This window comes from Acomys minous (genome assembly GCF_964271855.1).
Source record: "Acomys minous genome assembly, chromosome: 4".
Lineage (NCBI taxonomy): Eukaryota > Metazoa > Chordata > Mammalia > Rodentia > Muridae > Acomys > Acomys minous.
Window position 1 is genome coordinate 67,982,351 of NC_140486.1, and position 20,981 is coordinate 68,003,331.

The 20,981-nt window shown below is 42.9% G+C and overlaps 1 protein-coding gene and 1 pseudogene across 6 annotated transcripts in view; one reads left to right on the top strand and one right to left on the bottom strand.

The window, feature by feature from the left end:
• CHST9 (carbohydrate sulfotransferase 9) overlaps positions 1 to 20,981 on the top strand; it is a 258,823-nt gene that overhangs the window by 216,563 nt on the left and 21,279 nt on the right. For all 5 annotated transcript variants that reach the window (XM_084778422.1, XM_084778421.1, XM_084778423.1 and 2 more), the window contains one exon: positions 10,734 to 10,771. In XM_084778422.1, coding sequence (XP_084634548.1) covers positions 10,734 to 10,771 — 38 coding nt within the window. The remainder of the gene's footprint in view (positions 1 to 10,733; positions 10,772 to 20,981) is intronic.
• On the bottom strand, positions 3,022 to 3,403 carry LOC311595756 (non-histone chromosomal protein HMG-17-like; annotated as a pseudogene). The gene has a single exon. The product of its transcript is annotated as a non-histone chromosomal protein HMG-17-like (transcript).

The following is a 20,981-nucleotide window of genomic DNA, read 5'->3' on the forward strand; positions in this document are numbered from 1 at the left end:
GGTGGGAAGTATCCAAAGTACACACCCAAGACAGAACTTTAACCTCTGCATGAATACATACAGGCGCACGAGTGCATGTTCGCACGCACGCACATACACAAAGTAGGCAAACAATTAATTTAATAGCTATAATTCATAGAAATGAACCATCTGGCTTCTGCGGACCCCTGATCGTTGATGATCACTGCATGACTGTCCTGTTTACTTCCCATCATGGTTTGTCTTAGCCCTCAGTCTCTCAGCAAGTGAACGGCTACCTTGTTGCCTAAATAGAGCATTACCTAGGAGCCCAGAATTCCCCAAACATGGACATATTCCCAGCCACGCATCTCCACTGCACCCACCTGTTCCTTGTTTGGACAGATTCCCTGGTCTTTTGTCTTTTGTCTCAGAAACTTACACTGAGTGCGTGTGGCATCCATGCAGGTTTATGTCTTAGGTCCCTGCCGTCATCTGTCTTACAGGTTCCGTCCATCACCAGCCAAGGCTCTCTACTGAGTATCCTTCACAGTGCACCTGCACCATGAAACTGTATCTTAATAAATTACACATATATGTGTGCATATTATATATTATATTGCATATGTATATATAATGTGTATCAGTTAATCTTCAGGAAAGTAAAAAGAAAATTATATCCTCATTTATCTAGAATTAGCACTTTCTCTTTGGCTTCAGTTGCCAGGACTTGGAATGTGTAATACTGAACAGTCATATGAAAGATGCTAGATAAAGTAGGGTTGTTAAGAGGAACTTCTGCTTTGGATTGGGTTTCTAAGACAGTTCCCACTGTACATGGACTCTAGATAGACTAGGACTTTGTGATCTCCCTTCTTTTTCAGCCCCGCCCTCTTTTTTTTTTTTTTTTGGTTTTTGCTTTTTTGGTTTCTGGTTTTTTGAGACAGGGTTTCTCTGTGTAGCAACCTTGGCTGTCCTGGACAGGCTTTCTAGACCAGGCTACCCTTGAACTCACATAAATCCTCCTGCCTCTGGCTCCCGAGTGCTGGGATTAAAGGCGTGCACCACCACGCCCGGCCTCTTTTTCAACCTTCAAAGTCACAGGGTCACAAGGCTGTGTCACCATGCCCAGCTTACAAAATGATGAGATGATGATCCTTATCAACTGAATGCTTAAATGTCCACGGACTATCCATTGGTGATGCTATTTGTTTTTCTCACTGTTGTGACAAAATGGTGACAAAGGCAACTTAATAAAGGAATGGTTAATTTGACTCATAATTTGAGGGAACACAGTCTATCATGATGGGGGAAATACAGCAAGGAGAGAAGAGACGCAGCCAGTCACATGGAGTGAATAGTCAGGAAACACAGACAGATAAATGCCCAGTACTCAGTAGGCAGTGATCTCTCTGTCTCTGTCTGTCTCAGTCTGTCTGTCTGTCTGTCTGTCTGTCTGTCTGTCTGTCTGTCTCCCTCTTCCCCTGCCCCCCCACCCCTCTCATATTTAATTTGAGATCCCAGTCCATGGTTTATTGCCATCCACATTCAGAGTCTTTTTTCTCAGTAAAATCTCTCTGAAAAAAATTCTCACAGGCTCATCCAGAGTATGTACCCTAGGTGACCCAAATCAAGTCCAGGTAACCATGAACAGCAAACACCATAACATCCCTGTGGTCAACTTGACACACAAGCACATTGGAACCTTTCTCCGCTGCCTCAGGAACAAGGCATGACCGTCACATGATGCAAAACCCATTCAGTTCACCTTTAGTCTCAACAAAGTGCAGTCTTTCCTCTGAGACTTAAACCGACCTCTTAGCTGTAAGACTCTTTAAGATCAAAAACCAAGTTAAAGCTTTGCAGCATTCAGTGGCCCATGACAAACATTCCTGTTCCAAAGGGGAAGTAGGAGGCATAGCACGAATGGAACAGGCCAAAACAAGATGGAAGCATGGCAGAGAAAACACCCAATTGTAGCCCCTTGTCTGGCATCTAAGGCTTTCAACAGCACCATTTGTGCATTAGTCAGTGTTTTCCAGCAGCATTTTCCATTCCTGCGCTTGTGTTGTCATGCACTCAGAAAGCTTTCTGGTTGTAAAGCTCTTCAGACTTCAGTGTGTATCCTCAATCTGTCCCCTTCTGTCCACAGCCATGACGTCACTGGGCGCATCTGTGTCTCTCCCTGGGCAGCAACTTTAACCTTTGGCCTCTGTTGTGATTCACTAAATTTCTGAGGATGCCTCATACTCCTCGTCCATTTGCTTCACGCCCATTTCTCCAGCCTGACCCTGCCGCCCATTCCTTCTTGTTCATTAGCCCCCAGCAACTTTGGTTTCATATTCATGACCTGTCCTTTTCTTCTTCCAGGCATAACTGTCGCAGCTTTATTAAAGATACTTTTCATAAGCAATCATGGTATTTCAGGCAGGACATGGTCAGACAATCATTAACAGCATACGAGAACTTCCAAATTCCCTTCTTGAATAGACTACAAAAATCAGAACACCACTCTAAAAACCAATGAAATCTTCATTCAGTGCTTTGAAAAGGGGGAAGTAGGTTAGAGTGAGGGTTGACTTTTCACATTAAGGATGTTATTTAACAGCTTTTCACAAGCCAACCCTGACTTTCAGGAAATGAAATGAAAATGGCAGAATTATCTATCTGAAGATCCACAGTCTTTTATAAAAGGAACCACCACTCTTCTGAGAACACTCAATGATGTCACTTAAAAGTCCAGATCACCCACTAGACTGGAAAAACAATTTTGGGTGTCAGGTTCCAACAGGCCTCTGGTTTTAAGGGAGTTAAGTCATTGTTGATGGTACAGGGGAGGAAGACACAAAAATGAATTTAGGGTTTTTCCACACAAGGTGTTTTGTGCCATGGTGGCCATGTATGTCAACACCAGGATGTCTCTCCTGGGAGCCAACAGGAGTCATTCAAAATTGCCAGGGAAAGGTATTTTCCATCATCAATGCAGTTTGGGAGACGTTTTGTTAGTGACTCACATTTCTCTCCCGCAAATAATCAGGCGTTCTGTGTGATAACATCATAGCTTTAAAAAAAAAAAACAAGAAGAAGAAAAAAGAAAGAAAAACAAAATCGGCTTTTATAAAATTTGACAAAAAATAGTATTTCAAACTGGACAATCACCAGAAGTACACAGTTATCAAAAATCCACATACGTCGCTTGGCATCTCCAGCATCGTTGGCTCTCTGTGCCTGGTCTGTTTTGGCATCTCCATTTTCCGCGGGATTATTTGTATCCTTGTCAGCATCAGTGTTCCCCTTCTTCCCCTTGGGTACCTTCACTCCCTTCTTAGGTTTGGGCCCTGGTTCTGGAGGAGCAGGTTTAGCAGACAGCCTTGCATATCTTCTCTGTGGCTCATCTTTCACCTTTATCCCCTTTAGCATCCCCTGTGGCCTTTCTTTGGGGCATGGTGGTGCTGAGGGGACATCGGCACTGAACGAGGGGATACAGCAGCGCTCAGGTTTGGTCCATCCAGGGCTCACTCCTGCTGCTGCTGCTTCCCGTAACCTGACCTTTCCTGATTCTTTTTCACACCATTGTCACTCCAAATTTTCAGTGCTGACGTTTGTATTTCTTGGTTCTTCTTTGCTCACCCTATCTCTTCTTACAATACTTTAATCTCAGCCTGTTGTTTTTAGTACACTATCACAACTTGCAATTTTTTATGTTTGCTTTCATTTTTTTTATTTTTTTCTTACCTTCTATTCTATAATATAAAGTCCTTAAGGTCAAGAAATATGCCAATATTGCGCGTTTATATTTCCCCAAAATTCAACCCGCCGCTGCTGCTTCCTAATTATAGAAATATTTTTGTTGAATGACAGCCCATAATTTTTTGTTTGTTTTTTTTTTGAGACAGGGTTCCTCTGTGTAGCCTTGACTGTCCTGGACTCAATTTGTAGACCAGGCTGGCCTTGAGCTCATAGCGATCCACCTGCTTCTACCTCCTGAGTGCTGGGATTAAAGGTGGTAGTGTGGTATGCACCACCACGCCCAGCTCGATAGCCCATATTTTTTAATGAACGAAATTTGCTAACCTCTAACATGCTGAATGGAGTTGTTTCTGATTGGTCAGAGTTTCCCAGCATGGCCTTGTCCATTTGTGGTGTCAAGCACTCAGAAAAGTTCTAATTGTAGAGCTTTTGAAATCAGGGAACTTATCTGCATTCTACCCACATTCTTCTCTAATGAGGGTACCAGTTTGTGGACCAAATAGATGACCCGTATCCTACGGCTCACTTCTGATGGATTTTGGACTCTGCCAAACGCTTTGCTGATAGCAGGCAGCCCCTTTTTTATTAGGTGCCAGGGTGAGGCTAGCTATAGTTGTCAGACCTCATCTGAAAGCTCTTTTGTTATACCTACAACTATAAATAAAATATACTTCAGTGTTCAAAATAAACCAAAAGCGCATAGTCCCACGTATTCCAGTGAAGAAACTGAAACACTGTCCCTATAGTCCCAGGACTTCTGTGCCTCCCTCTGCCCCTCACTATCATTGGTTCCTTTTTGCTATGGCCTAGCCTCTGCATCTTTTCATCAGTACTGGATGCAGCTCTGAATTCCTTTTGAGAGTAGACAGGGCTCTAGTTCACTGAATCAAATCCATAACCATGTTGGTCCCTTTTCTCCAATGCCAGAATCCTTCTTACCATAATATAATGGGGAGGGTCTTGTATATCAATATCACAATTGGTATCACAATACCAAATTTGTCTGTATATGCAGATTAATAATTACATATTTGCACTCCAGGAGAAATGAACAGACTCATTGTCTTGCCCTCCCCTCCCCCCCCACACACACCTCAAGAAAGTATCTATACGGAACACTTTCAAAACAGTTCATTTCCACAGAAAGGATCATACTAAATGCAGATGGTAACACAGACGTAGACCTAAGCATAGATGAGGAAGGGCTGAAGTCAAGGTCTTTGGAAGGAAGAAGCAAGATGTCTGGCAGCTACTATCTTGTTCACCCCAGAGTTTGGTCCTCATATATGACTCAAGAAAGCTGATCCAATGGTATCCATTGATTAAGTGAATAAGCAACGCCTGCTAGGATGCTTTCTGGTCTTGATTTCCTGTACCATGTGTTACTGGTTACTCTCAAGTTCTTCCACATGCTTCAGTTGATTTTCCTCTTTATCTTCTTCCCTGGTCTAAGCCCCCAAAGCATCTCCTAGTGCGTCCACCCTACGAAAGCCCCCAAAGCATCTCCCAGTGCGTCCACCCAACAAAATCCCTAAAGCATCTCCCAGTGCATCCACCCTACAAAGCACCCAATTAGTCTTATTTTTCTCCACACTCCCTTCAGTTTACTCACTATTCTACTCCTCTTTCCCATGCCCTCTTTCCTGAAAAGAGCCTATTAGCTTCCAAGTTGTCAGCTGCTTCAAACATGAGGCAGCTGACTGGTGTGTATGTCACTCAAACCTCCGTGGGCAAGGCCACTCCCATTTAAACCCTTTCATCTACCCACTTTCATAATGTTCTCCAAGCCCTTCCTATTTGTGAAACTCTGAGTCACGTTCCGCCTTCTCATGATTCTGGTTTCTGGAGCTCGAAGTCAGGTCCTATCTCCGAACTTGGGTTTAATTTCTTGTCTTTACCATATTACTAAGCATTTGTTCAAACATACCTATTGTATTAGTTACTTTTGTGTTGCTGTAATAAAATCCCATGACCAAAACCATTGAAGGAAGAAAGATTTTTATTTAGGCTTATAATTTCAGAAGGAGAGTCCATAATAGCAGGGTAGCATGGCAGCGGGTAGCTGGAACAGGAAGCCGAGACAACACGGCTTCAACCATTAGCACGGAGCAGAGAAAGTAACCTAGAAGTGGGTGAGGCTGTGAAATCTCAAAGCCCACCTGCACTGGTGCACGTCCTCAAACAACAATAAGCTACACATACCCCAACAGTGCTATCAACTGGGGACCATGTGTTCAACTACATGACTCCACAGCAGATATTTCTTATCCAATATACCACCCCATCCAGAAGATAAGGCTACAAAAGGTATTCTAATCTTGTTCATCAAAAGGTAAATATCAATGTCATTAATATTGTGGTCCTGAGTTTTTGTTGATATACTTCTGAAGAGAATTTGGCATTAGTGGCAAAATATCTCTGGGGAACTTAGATGTTCTCCAAGACTCATAATATTTCTTGGTCCTTCCCTGTGTTTACCAAGCAAATCCATCATAATCAAATTAATTAAAAACACTTCCCACTGGATCATCTCTGTCATCCCAGATCCAGGGTAGACAAGGCAAGGAAATATAATTTTCACATCAGCATGAGCTAAACAATGAGTTCTTTGCCAATCTGAGCTACATAGCAAGACCCTGTCATCACCATCATCACCACCACCACCACCACCATCATCATCATCACTGTTGTCATCATCACCATCATCATCATCATCATCACTGTTGTCATCATCACCATCATCAATCATACACTTCCGACATTTTACAGTTTGTCTTGCTTTCTCTTCCTTCTCCCACTAGATCCTGACTTTGTTAATACCCTAGTGCATTTATCTTTGAATTTCCAGCATTTAGAGGGTGTCTGACATAGTAAAATTAAAATAATCTTGAAGTTAACATACTGTATTCTGAGATTTGGGATGAGTAATTTCAGCTCATTAAGTTACAGGAAATAGTTGATAAATGATGAATCTGAAGTTTTGAGGGACTTGAGTTATGAAAAGAGCTGGAACGTGAGAAGTTATCTCACGTATTCTGACATACCATCCAAAATAAACTTAAAAACTTCAAATTCTTACAGATCTGTGCCTGGATACCAAAGGCCTAGAAGCCTTTGCCATTGCTTTGTGTCAGCATTTTTTACAAGAGCAAATTCATAGTTGGTCTTAAATCCTCAAAGGGGGCTGTTATCTTAAATGGGTTGAAAATCACTGTTTTAAATTGTTTAGACAGCAAAATCATATCCCTTGAAGTTTTTTGCCAGTTAGAGGTAATTAATGAACTAATGTACAGTAGAAGGAGAGCTAAGTGGGTGTCCATGCACTTGGAAGAATGGGATGGGGTTATTCAAGGACACTGTATCACAGAAAAGTCAGTCTCCTGAAATACTGTTGGCAACGAGTTGGAAATGTTGCTGCAACATCCATTCCTGAAGTACATGAACGGACCACAAGGTCTCAGCATCATGTTCAGCACTGGATGAGCCAATGTCTCCACATCCTCCTTCTGTAGCTCACTCCGCTCCACTTATTAAAGACATCACGCAATCAAAACATACCCTAGGCAGCTGTTCCTGCATTCTATCTGCTTTCCACCCCAGCAACTTTTAAACTGCTCTTGTTCCCCTCACTTCACAGTGCATTTCAACAAAAACATAAGAAACAAGGACCAAGCATTAGGCAGACACAATGCTCCATCCAACCCAGCCGTTGCTGTGTGTTAAGAGTAAAATTAATGCAATATAGCACTGTATGGAAGAGTTGGGGGATGGAAGGAGGTGGGGGAGGTTGTCTGGAGCTCTACAAGGAGAGTGGCAGATCTGGATCCAGGCGTTAGGGGCCCTGCACAAACTGATGCACCAACCAAGGACATTGCAAGCAGAGAACTTAGAGCCCCTGTTCAGATGTAGCCGATGGGCAGCTCATTCTCCCCGTGGAGAAAGGGGGACCAGGAGAATGGCCTCTGACATGAATTCTGGTGCCCCTGATTTGATCACTGCCCCTTGGCAGAGAGGCCCTATGGGAACACAGAGGAAGGGGATGCTGGCTGTCCAGATGAGACCTGAGAGGCTGTGGTCAGATGGTGGGGGAGGAGGATCCCACCTGTCAGAAGTCTAGGGGAGGGGAATAGGGCAGAAGAGGCGAGAAGGTGTGAACAGGAAGATAAAAGCAAGGAGATTACATCGGGATGCAATGTGAATAAATTATAAATTTTTGAAAAAAATTAAGAAAGTATAATATCCCCAGTCTTCTATCTAAAATAAACAAACAAAACTGATTTGTACTTCTTTATTCCCTGGAGATAATGTATGGAGAGGGAAATCCACCACCAAGGAGTTTCGGCAGAACAGAGTGCAGTAGCCACGTTCAACTCTCCATGACCCTCAAAGTACGGTCAGATTAGAACAAGAGAATTTTTTGGAGCTTATTCCCCATTGCTGCTGTAACAAACCACAGTAATCGCTCTATCAGCAGCAGCACTAACAGGAGCTAGAGAGATGGCTTAATGAGGAAGAACACTTCCAGAGAGCATAAGTTCTGTTCCCAACATCCTCAAGTGCTCATCTGTAGCGCCAGCTCTCGGGGATCCAAACCCCTCTTCTGGCCTCTGCAGACTCATACATGCTTCTCTCTCACTCTTGCTCTCTATTGCTCTCGCTGTCACTCTCTCTCTCCCTCACTTCCTCCCTCCATCCCTTGACTTGGGAAATATTGGTCTCAGGACACCCAAAATCCGAAGATGCTCATGTCCCCTGCATAAACTTCAGTATTTGTGTAAGGCCGCACACTTCCTCCCATGTACTTCACTCATGTCTAGTTTATGTACTGTGCCTAGTACTGCCAATGATACCTGTGTGCATCATCTCAGAAACAGATAGTGGATTAGAAATCCAGATACAAAGGCTAACTGTTTTGTAATGTTGGTGGCTTTAAAAAAACAAAAACAAAAAACAAAAACAAAAACAAACAAACAAACAAAAGCCGGATGTGGTGGCACACGCCTTTAATCCCAGCACTGGGGGGGGGGGGGGCAGAGGTGGACGGATCACTGTGAGTTCGAGGTCAGCCTGGTCTACAAAGTGAGTCCAGGACAGCCAAGGCTAACACACAGAGACTGTCTCAAAAAACCAAAAAAAACAAGCAAACAAACAAAACCCAGCAATACAGATTTGTCAGTCTCATGGCTCTCGAGGCCAGAAGCTCAGGAGCTACTCAATGGACCAACAGCAAAGTATTAACCGGCTGCACTTTGGGGCAGCCTTGGGGGATGACCCATTTCTGCCTGTCTTCAGGGTCCTAAAATTTTGCCAATGCACAGGCTTTTCCTCAAAGCAAGTCGTCTCTTTTTTAAGCTCTCCACACATAACTTGATCAAGAAATCTCAGCACTGAAACATATCATGAGTGTCCAATGGAGATTTTTAAAACAAAGAAAATCGTTTTTTATTATCTGGAACCTGCAAGCTTTGCCCCTAGCATTTCTTAGCAACAGCTTAATCAAATGGTCTCTCCATTCTATTTTCTATGCTTCTTACATCTCTCCTGTGCCCTGAATAATGCCTTGTCTAGTACTGAATTTTTATAGAATTCTAAATGTATACTTATTATTGAGTGATTAATTGACTGGAGACTTTTGCGTATTTATTACATGTTTTAAAAACAGACTGCCAGATTCTTTTTATTATAACAACAAGAAGAAGAATGTACAACCAATGGAAGCCATTGGTCTCCTCCTAATGTATAGGAACAGGGAATCAAAGGCCACCAGGCTTGAGGACAAACACCTTTACCGAGTCAGCTGTCAGGATGGATGGCCCATAGATTGGCAGCGTCTTAAAAGATGGAATGTGCAGCTCACATTAATCCCTGGGTATTTGTCCCAGAGAAATGAAGATTTATGACCCATTTAAAACCTACACATTATGTTTACAACAGCATTCATTACTTTGTGTCACCAAAACCAGAAACTACACAGTTAACATTCTTGATCTTAAGATGTTATCACTGGAGTAATCTCCCTGTATTGATTTTGCTTTGCTTTGGCTTGGTTTGGTTTTATTTTGGTTTCGAGACAGAGTTTCCTTCTGTAGTCCAGTCTGACCTCAAGCTGGTAATCCTCCTGTCCCATCCTCCCAAATTGTGGGATTACAGTCATCATGATGCACAATATGTTTTATCTTTATTACCTGGCTCTGCAATTCAGTTAAGTTTTATTTTTTGAAAAAAAAAACATGCTTAATAAAGTATCCAATATAAAGCTACTCAAAAACAATAATCTTTGTGCTACCAAATTTCTTCTTTCTTTCCTTCCTGGTAATTTATTGGTTATTGATTTGTAATGGCTGAAGATTTTGACTCCTGCTTAAGATACATGTGACACTGGTCACCCTGGGCTGTTCTTGGATTCTAACTTCCCATCTGCCCTGTTGCTTTCCATCCATTGCTCGGAACTTCTCCCGCCCTGAACCACTGAGATGTTGGCTTGGATTTCAATCTCCAGCAACACTGTAACAATGAACAAGGTCTTCCTGTTGCCCAGATAGAGAAGTGCTTTGAAAATAGTGGCTCTCAGTCAGAATGGTAGCTCAACCCTGTACCCTCCGCAGAGGGGAGGGAAAAGTAAGAGGAACCCTGAGTTTTAGATCAGTAGAGCTTCATGAGCTCAGTGTTGTGCTCAGCCTTCAGGGGCTGCCATACTGTGGGACTCTTAGGCAAGCTCTGGTCTTTCCATCTCTTCTTGGTCTCTTTCGAAAAGTCGAGTACAGCCTGCTGGGCATCTCCCTTGGCAAGTGTGCCCTGCACTTTGGTTATTCTTGCCACGCACTTCTTTTTAGCCTTGATGTCATGTTCCCACTATTGCCACATCTGTCCATGTCCTTGTCCGTATGATGATTCCGATGATTCCGTCCACAGATCCTATGGCAGTTTGGCATGATTTGGTTGAGGACGGAGCAGCATCGTCAGTCCTATACTTTATCTTGTTGAGTGTAACTTCATATAAAATTTCTTTCTGTTTTCTTTTTCAGTGACTACAGGAAAAATCCAGAAACACATCAGCAACCAGGTATTTCCTCACCTTCTTGTAAACTGTAATTCAAGTTATTTTAAGTGCTAATATTTAAGCATAGTAAATGTTTAAAACAGGTATCTATGAGAAATAGATGTAATAAATAGATGAAATAGTCGTAATAAATAGAAGAAACAAATGGGTATCATTAGCTATGAGAAATAGATGTAATCTTGGTTCTGAAAACCAATAAGCCACTTATCTGTGACTAGCCATGCACTTTCTTTGTCTTCATCTCATTCCTTCCCTCTACCCCATCCTCCCAAAAGTGGAAGAGTAGACACACTCTGTCATTCCAAAGATGTAAGTGTTCCTGTAGCCATGTTGTGACTTCCTAACAAATATACTCACAATTCAGGTTACTCTCCCCTGTCATCTCAAGTGTTAATGCAATCATCTGAAAGTGAACGGTTGCCAGGGCCCACTAGATCAGAAAGTCACCTCAGGATGGACGTGCCCCTCTCGCCATTTCCCTGTGCTCGACTTGGCTGGCGTTTTTCTATCTGTTTCACGTGCACCATTCCCAGTCTCTTTATGATCTAATGTCGGGGCTGTCAGGTATGCATATTCTATAAGGGACTTGTGACATGTAGCCACCCACGGGATAAACCAGGAGAGGCCATCATCAAGAGCTGTGGTGCCCAGACCACTGACCCCTTCTACAGGCCAGCAGAGCTGCAGGGCCTCCACACACTGCTTGCTCATGAGACTCAGAAAAGTCTGACGTTAGCCTGTGGCAAAAGACGGCTCAAATTTCACTCACAGATACAAATCTCTATGGCTTTTTTCTTTCTTTCTTTTTCTCTGGTATAAATTATAACTCACCATTGCCAAGGAGGGAGGTGGTAAGTGGGCACTTATACTGGGAAAGGCATATTTTTGTTTTTCCATTCTTCTACTTTTTATTACAATGTTTCTTTTTATTATCTTTTTACGTAGGATGCAAATAATGGGTTTCAGGAGACTTCAGATGTAGCTCTGTTGGCAGAGTGCTTGTCAAATGGACATGAAGCCTTAAATTCTCTCTCCAACATCACATAAACTGGATGTGCCTGTATTACAGTTCTTAGAGGTAGAGGTTTGGGGATGGGATTCAAAGTTCAGGCTACCCTTGGTTATTGAAGGAGTTGGAGATTAATCTTGGATACATGGGGTCATCATAGCATCCTCATGCATGTGTATTAAACTTTATTCTTTGTGGTCAGCCCTCCCATTACCCTCATTTGTCTCCATCTTTCTCCTTGTGGTCTCCAAAAATACTTTCCCCTCTGTTTTCATACAGAGTCAGCATTTGGCTGCAACATCCCTGGATAAATATCCAAGGAAATCTAAGCCACATACCACAGAAATACCTGCATGCCTGTTTTTTTCAGCAATAGTCTCACTTATCTAAGTCCATAATGTCTTCCAGTCCACAAGGCTGGATGCCTCATGTGTTCCAGTCTGGTGCCAACAGCCTGGAGGATTCCTGAAGAGCCGCTAGACTGCAGGCCCTCATTGGCAGGCCAAGGAAACTGAGTCCCCATGTCAGACCAAGACGGTAACAGAAGTAGCCGCAGGATAGATGAACTAACTCACCAGAGAGGCCCTTCCTATACCTAGGCTGCTGCAGCCGGAAGCTGCCACCAGACCCCAGAGAGGGTCTTCCTGGTCCCACTAGGATAAGTGAGAACATCCTTTGAGTAGGAACAGAGGAATCGCTGATCTAGGTGACCCCTCACTGGTATGAGCAGATGCTTGCCTCTTGAGTGGTTCCAGATCGCTTCAAGTTGACAATCAGTATCAACCATTAGGAGCCAGTGCTCCCAATGCCCCCAGAGTAATTATTCTTAAGATAGGGAAGGTGCGGCTGGCAAGGACTCTCTCTACACTTAATCAGGAACCCAGCAACATGTGCGTGTTAGAAAGGGCTACCAGTCTAAGACGCTGAAAATGTGTAGAGGTTTCAGCTTCAGTGACAAAGAGAGAAAAGGTAGATAGAGGAAAAAAAGAGACTTCATCGTGATTTGGGAGAGGGGGTCTCCGAAGGCAAAAACCAAAAAACGATTTCCTCTTCTTTGGATTATGGCTGAGAAGTTTCCCATTCCCTTCCTTGCCTTCTTGCTTCTGAATCCCAGTGTGAGGGCTGTGTGCCCAGAGAAGAGCCATGTGCAGGGTACCTGAGGGGACGAGTAACGAGGAAGTCAGCTGGCCTCTCCTCGGCATGCTCCCTTCACCTTCTGAGCCCTGCCTCTCTCCATTCTTTGAACAAAGTGCTTAAGTGGTTTTGTAAGGCAGAGCCATAGTTCAGGCCTGCAAAGCTCATTGTTATGTTTATGCATTTAACACAAACAGAATGCTTTCCTCATAAAGAGATCTGCTTTCCCCCATTGATATAATGGACAAATACAGTACATTTAAAAAATCAATTGAATTGGGTTCTTTTTGTTGTGAAGCTTCTGCCGTGCATGTGTGTTTTGCCTGTTGAAACTTTCCCTCATGCCCCAATCTCCTTTTTCTCCTTTCTTTTCTCTCCCATTCCATATATATATATATATATATATATATATATATATATACACATATGCATGATTTTTATGTATCTACATAAAATCTAGGAGCCACAAATAGAAAGAAAGCATGGTATTGCCTTTCTGTGATGGGCTTAATTCGTTTAATATGCTTATCTCCAGCTGCACTGAGGCAGGTCCTTGCAGGAGAATTTGCTCCTTTGTTCATTTGACTAAACTAATAGAATGTGTGGACACCAAAACAGAACACCAAATATTTACTCATGATCTTAAACACGGATCTGATGCCAGTCTCAATAAGCAACTGCATGTCTTTGAACTTGAACACAACAGAGTAATGCCTTAATGTGTTTCTTATACAGCCTTTCTCTCAATAGAGAATAGCATTGTGCAATCTTTGACCAACAGCTTACGTTTCTAATACCCCAATGGAATTTCTATTCATCATTCTTCCAATGAAGGGCGTTTCCAACTCTCAAAAATACAATTCAAAAACACAGTCATCTGCCAACTTTAATTGAACCAATTTCAAGAAGAAAAGCTAAGCCACCCCTTTGCTTTTTTTATTTTTTTATTTTTTTTCCTCATTTACTCTGCTTTGTTTCATTTTCTGAAATGAAGTCTTATTGTACAACCCAAGCTGGCCTGGAACTAACTCACTAATATGGCCCAAGCTGCCTTAGAACTCATGGTAATCCTTCTGATTCTTCTTTGTGAAGTCACTCTGCTACCAAGGGGGGCGGGGAAGGGTGGGGGAGGGGAGGGGAGGGCGGGGGAGCGTGTCTCAGCGTACTGTTGAGAGGCTTGTGGGAGACAGATCTCTCCCACATCGTGTATTCCAGGGATCCAACTCTGACGTCAGACGTAGTGCCAAGCACCATCCCACACGCCCCAAGAGAAACAATTTTGAAAACTCCCTTTAGATAATCAATACAGTATTCTTTATCAGACTGCAATGCAAAATGGAAAACTGTTAAGCATTAATCTTGGCCCTAAATCCTTCCTACCGGGCACTATAAATTGTGTAATTAAACTGAAATTGAAAATCAGGCCTTTCCTCTCGCTCTTTCTTTTCCTGCAGTGGGCAGATAGAGTTGTGCTCCAAAAAGAGAAATCAAGGCTGGAGAGGAAGCAGTGTTCAGGACCCCACCCCCACCCACTCCCCACCCCCACCCCACCCCTGCCAATATCCAGTGTGTGTTTTTAGCCTCCAGCTCCTTTAGCGCACCTGAGCTCTGAGAACAAACAATCATTTGAGTCCTCTGGAGGGAACCCTGAATTCTTTCCCATGTAACTCGCTAGGGAAATCAGAGTGCTTTTTAAAAGTGACTCTCGTTAGTGCGGCTTGTTTACGGGGAAAGGACAAAAGTGAGCAGCAAAGTGCTTGGCAGCTCATGTCCCAAAATGTCATGAATGCATGACCCATTTTTTCAGCTGTGTCTTTGGCAACTCGCTGCTGTAGTCGTCTCCTATCCGGAAAATGTTTGCTGAGACAAAGCCTTTGCTAAATAATTTATTTTCATCAGGGTAGATTAAAGCAAATACCTTAAAATACTACCAAAGTATTTTCAAAACCAAATAATTGTCATCAGGAGGAGAGAGGGGTAAGAAAGAACCTGAAAGCCTTTTCCTTTTGCTGCTAGAAGCAAGCAGCCTTGTTATAGACTCAGAAATTGCAGCCTCCTCCGGTAAATGAACACAGGCTGTTTTTGTTCTTTATAGCACAGGTCACCAAAGCCCTCAGTGCATTAGGACCTCGGGGCTTTACAGCAAGGTGACAAGGAAGGGCCCATGTGGGGACTCCATGCTTCACGAAGAGGCTTTTGTGTTGTGGAAAACAACCTCGTTCAGGAGCTAGCTCCAAGGCCATTGCCAAGGCCAGTGAGAGCCAAGTCCACAAGTGTGCACCGGGGCTATTTGTGAGTCTCCTAGTAGTGCCATAACAGATTAGTGCAAATGAGGGCTCTAAAACAAGCAGGTCTGAAGGCTATATGTTTAAAATCAAAGTGTCATCAAGACCACCTTTCTTCTAAAGGCAATAGGCAGAATTCTTCCACACAGGTCTTAGTTCCTGGTAACCACCAGCAACCTTTGTCTATCCCTGACTCATTTAGGACAACACTTGCATCTCTGTCTGTTTGCCTCCTCCTATGACTCCATGTCCCTCATCTTGTAAGGATGCTAGCTATCCTGGTTTAACTGGTAGTGATGACCTCATCTTGGTTATATTTGTAAAGATCCTTGATCTAAATAGGATCAAATTGACAGGCACGAGACACAAGAGCTTCAATATCTCTGTCCAGATATTGTCCAGTCAACCCATAGTAAGCTGATAATGTTGGTATTTCAGCCTACTGCCCCTCCACCACACCACTGCTGTGAGGAGTGAGTATTCACTCGGCTCATGTATTAGATTCGTTCTGGAACTTGTTAAGAGAGATACAGAAGCCACACTGCCATCAAACTCTCGACTGGTGGTTCTAGTGTTGAGTACAGATTGGAGAACAGCCTTGTACCAAACTAAGGGACACATATGTGCTTCACAAGGCTCCACCATGTAGTGGACAAGGCTCTAAGCATTGTAAGTCAGAAGTGTGCTCTCCCACTCCTCGGAGAAAGATGGTCCCTACCATCCTAGATCATTTCCTCTCTAACGCTTCCTCCACCATCTCCTTTTCCTCTATGCCTCTTTTTCCTTCTATATGTCCTCTTCCTCCACTTTCTTCTTCCCCTTCTCTTCCACATCTCTTTCCTCCCCTTCCTCCTTCCTCATCTCCTGTTTGAAAGCTTGATGACTCTCAGAAGGCTGTGGCAGGTGGTGTATCACCATGAATTCAAGGCTGACCTGGGCTACAGAGTCAGCCCTTGTCTCAATTCCACCAACCAAAACAAGTTTGATAACCAACAAGAGCATCCTGGGTATGAGTAAGGCAGAGACACCGAATCGAGCTTCTAGTCAAGTGAGGATGGGTCAGAGAAGAGACTAAGAATCCCTGTGCCCTAGAGAAACCAGAGAAAGCAGAATGCTTTAACTGCTGCATACCTGCCCAATGGGCCCCAAGTAGCAGGGCATAGAGGTGCACGGAACCCCTCAGTTCTCCCCCTAGTGACTGGGATGAGACGGTGAGGACAGCTTGGAGTGGTACCTAGGGTCTTCAAAAGATATGCAGACAGGAAAGATGTGAGGGAGGAGCTACTCTCCAGGTACCCTGCCAGCCTTCTGTGAAACACTTCCCATTGTTGGGTGGGGCAGGTACAGCCACCATCTGGGCATCTTCAGTCTACAGTCACCTTCCACTCTGCCTTCACCCTGAATGCCCATGTCACCACTCAGACTTCCAGTGGTCAGTTTGAGCTTTCAAGGATAGAGGAACCCTGAGTCTCCCACTTCCAGTTTAGGTTGGGTAAGTTTTCAGACAAATGCTATATGTAGCTCATTCATACCCTTGCTATAGACATCACAGAGGTTAGAGGATCTCTACTGCGGCCACCTCAGGCAGTTTGTATGATTTTGCTGCACAGTAAAGACTGAAAAATCTCCCATCTCTAGTCTATAGGATAAGGTTCTAACTTTGAGTATGAGGTCCAAAGCCAGTTTCTCTTGTCTTCCTTTTGAAAGGATGCTCCTGCCCCCCCAGAAGGGTTTTCTATTCTACTCCTGTATGTATTCTACTAAGTGACACTTGTAAACACCATTCCATCAATATACTAACCCTTCCCTCTGTGTGTGTATAATTTACTTACATAAGACTGAACTTGCTACAAGCTCCAAATAATGTCTTCTTTCTGTAATCCCATTTATTTTGTCAGCCCCTTTGTTATAGATTTCATTTTTTACTCTATTCTTTGGTAATTTCTATTCCCAATATGGTTTTTGTGATAAAATGATATGACTCCGAAGGGAAGAACTCATGCCTAGATCATGCATTTGCATTCTCAGACCTTTCACATCTTAACAACCAAACCAATTACTAATATAAATTCTTCCACTGCCTGAATGGTAATCTTAATGGCCAGGATTGCTGCTAGATTTATTCTCTTTCCTGCCCTTGGCTGTGTTCAGACCTGGGTGTCACTGGTCCTGTAAGGCAGAAGCCAGGTGTTGTCCTGAGCCCTTCCTAGGTAAGAAAACTAAAGCAGAAAACAGAAGGATGGGTCAGGTCTGCGCATGCTCTCTCTTAATAATGCTCTCACAGGTGGGAATGGGGATGAAGCAGGGCCGAGGAGGACCCATGTCTTTAGTGTGCTTCTGTATGTACATCCCATGTAGCCTGCAAGGTGTTAAAAACTAAGCGTGCTTGGCTTGCGAGTTACTTGATTTCTTGTCTAAACCTGAACACTTCAGTAGTGTTGCTGCTGCTTTTTCAGGGGAGCAAGAACGGCAGCGCTTGTAAATTTAAAGTGGGGTTCACTACTTTACAACATCCTTACTGAAATGGCCATGCAGTTGGAGACAAGATTGACTTAAAAATACTTTTCTTTTTTGCATCTTCGTCCTAATGGACGTGCTGGGCAGCTCATCTCAACCTCGCTTTTAAGATTACATTCTCGGCTCAACTGCACTTTTCTAAATCTATGCAACTTGTGAGTCTTTTTTTTTTTTAAACAAAACTTTGAAAACTAGACTGAATTGGATCACAAGGTGGTGACACTCACTGTGGTTAAAATGAAAGATTTAGAAATGATAGTCTTTATTAAAAGTCAGCTAAGCTACAGAGCTAGAAAATGCTTAAGCATAAATATTACGGCTGCTTCCTTAAGTAGAGCCAAGAAAAGTAAATGATTATATGATGGCTTCTGGAAATGATGTGGAGACAAGAAAGGCAGATTCAAGAAAATGGCTCTGGTATGTTTTTAATTAATTCTTATTTATGTATATATATATTTGAATATATATGTGCCCATGCTATAAGTATGTGCAGGCCTGTCAGATCTCTTGGAGCTGGAGTTACAGGCAACTCTAAGCCACCCAACTTGCATGCTGGGAACTAGACCTATTCCCTCTCAAAGAGCAGCAAGCACTTGTAATGCCTGAGACATCTCTCCAGCCCTCTCTGGTGTTTGAAAAGAGCAAAAACCATGTTTAGAGTAAACACCAAGAAAGCCACTGGCAATCAGATATACAGGTAAGCACACAGAGATTAGGAACATCCGCAAGCCAGGAGTGTGATAGCCATTCAACCTTGAGGCTGCTGCACTCATTTGTCCTAACTCTCCCGTGAGGATCACTATGCTGATCCCCATTTTAGACCATGGAGACTGCAGCCTGAGATTAGACTTATCTGATAGGCATGTCCAACATTTTGATACCACAACATGCCAGTGTCGTCAACCAAGTTCATATTCCATAACTACCCAGTCAAGTTAGTACAAAATAAAATAACACCTCATCATGTTTTGAGTAACCTTGTGATTTTAAGTAAGCCTGCAGTCACAGCTATCCTTGAATGCATGTGACTCATGTTCATAAGGCAGACAGGCTTGGTCTCAGTTGTCTAGGTCTTGCCGTGATGAGCGTTAGATAAACAAGAGAGGTATACGGCGCTATTATTAATTGTTTACAAACTTTCTGTGTGATGATAGGATGCTAGGTTCTATGCAGGATTATGCCATTTAGACTTCGCAGCAACAGTTCAAAAGTGATGAGCTGAAGTTGTCTACCCAAGTTCTCAGACGTGGTAAGTAGGAGCACTAGATGGTGCCAGGCCATCCAACTCTGTATCTCAAGCCCCCGCTACTGTTCTGATGCGCTCTGCTCGGCTTATCAGAAGAGATGGCGCCAGCGAGTAACCCAGCTCACTCCAGGTGTGACTCATGCTAGAACGCTGTCTCATCACCATTGTCCTCTACCTTGGCTTCTGCAGTTGTCCCTGTAGCTCAGTTGTGACTCTCATGATGAGTCACCCCAGTTTTAGCCCCAAGACTGAAGCAGTTCATGATGCCAGTTTGGACCACGGCTTTTATGATGTAGGATCCCTTTTTCAGAAGTATTTTCAACCAAGAAGAGCATATGCTTGGTCCAGTGGTCCCTGTTGTGCATTAAATTGCTTTTTTAATTAAGTTTTTTTTTAATCATGTGAATCTGGTAAGAGAAAAAAGTATTTGTTACCTGAAAAGAGATTAAAAATAGAAAGAAAGAAAAAAAGGTAGGCATTGGGATAATCCATTGCCCACGGGCAATTTTTCTCCGCAGAGCACACAAAGAGTTATCGTGGATGTAAAGTCAAAACTGAAGCAGAAAACCTCATTCTTTCACAGAATAACATAGTGTTTTTCTTTCTTTTTTTTTTTTTTCAGAAAATCACCTTAATTTTTTTAAACTTCTCTTAAATATTCTCCAGTGTTTATACAACAGTTTTATTGTATGGGCACTCACATGAGAAGGTTCAGATATTGAAACGCAGCACTGAACATGGTGCAACTATTAGAAAGAATAAAAAATTTTCTAATGAAAACTGATCTGATCCCCTGGGGTGCTCTCATTCAATAGATGGTAGAGTCCAGGCCACAAGTCTCAGCAACCTGCTTCCCTCCCATTTCTTTCTCTCTCTTTCTTAATTTGTATCCATTTTCTATCATCTGTCTCTATAGGTGAGAAGAGTAACTGAAAACTTCCAGCTTTGGAATGTTGGAATCGGAACATATCAACAGGCCTCAATGCCTACATTTCACCCATGTAGCCAGGGGATTGAGGTCCCCTCTTTGGATTCTTAGTCTTATTAATATAAAGAAATTAAGAACCAACTCAAAAGGAGACTTGAGGACAATTGAAAAACAAACAAACAAACAGGCCAGGGGCTATCTGGAGCTGTCAGAAGGAAGATGTGGAAGAGAAAGAGGAAACTTTGAGTCAGGCAGTGGAGGTCAGTGAGCAGTCACTGGCCAGATAAGGAATTGTGGTGAGGGCAAGGGAGATAAGAAGAAGGAAAAAGGAAAACACATGGTTTTCTGAGTTATCCAGAGAAGCAGACAGGCTCAGCTAAGCAGAAAGGACGGCAGCTCTGCAGGTGATGGCACCGAGGGCAAGCGCCTGGAGGAGAGAAGTGTAGTATTTCATTAGGGAGATGATTATTCCTCCATCTCACAGGCTTTAAGTGAATCAGCATTCTTGGGGAGTGGTCTCTTGGGCAGGGGATTGACAAGCCCAGCTGGAAAACCTCTTAAGAGAGGGGCCTTTGCCAGTGCCCTGGAGAGTTAGAGAACCCTCCTTTCACTGGGGAGAGAGAGAGTGGCCACAATTGTCATTTTTATTATCCACAAAGCAAAACCAATTTCATTTGAGCTTTAGTTTGAAAAGTAGCACTTATTGAGAAACGAATGTCTGAAGAGGACAGAAAATACATACAGCTAGTGAAAACTCAGAGTGCCAGGAAGTAGCCAATGAAAACGACCTTGTCTTTATTAGCCCTAATGTGGAAAAAAAAAGTTATTAACCATAGAGGTGTAAAGTTATAGTCTGTGGTCAATCATCAAACAAAAATGAAATAAACAAGATTCTCTGCTATTGCATCACTGTGTGCCTCGCTCGGAGTCTATTAAAAGAGAATATTTTCATGATACAATTACTGGATAATTCAATTAGGCCAATGTTCTGTGGATGTAGAATAATGCAATTTACTATGTTGAATGATTAGCCAATCAGATTTCTCCCATTTTCCAAAGCAATGGATTAACTAAAATGTGACCATAAACAAAAT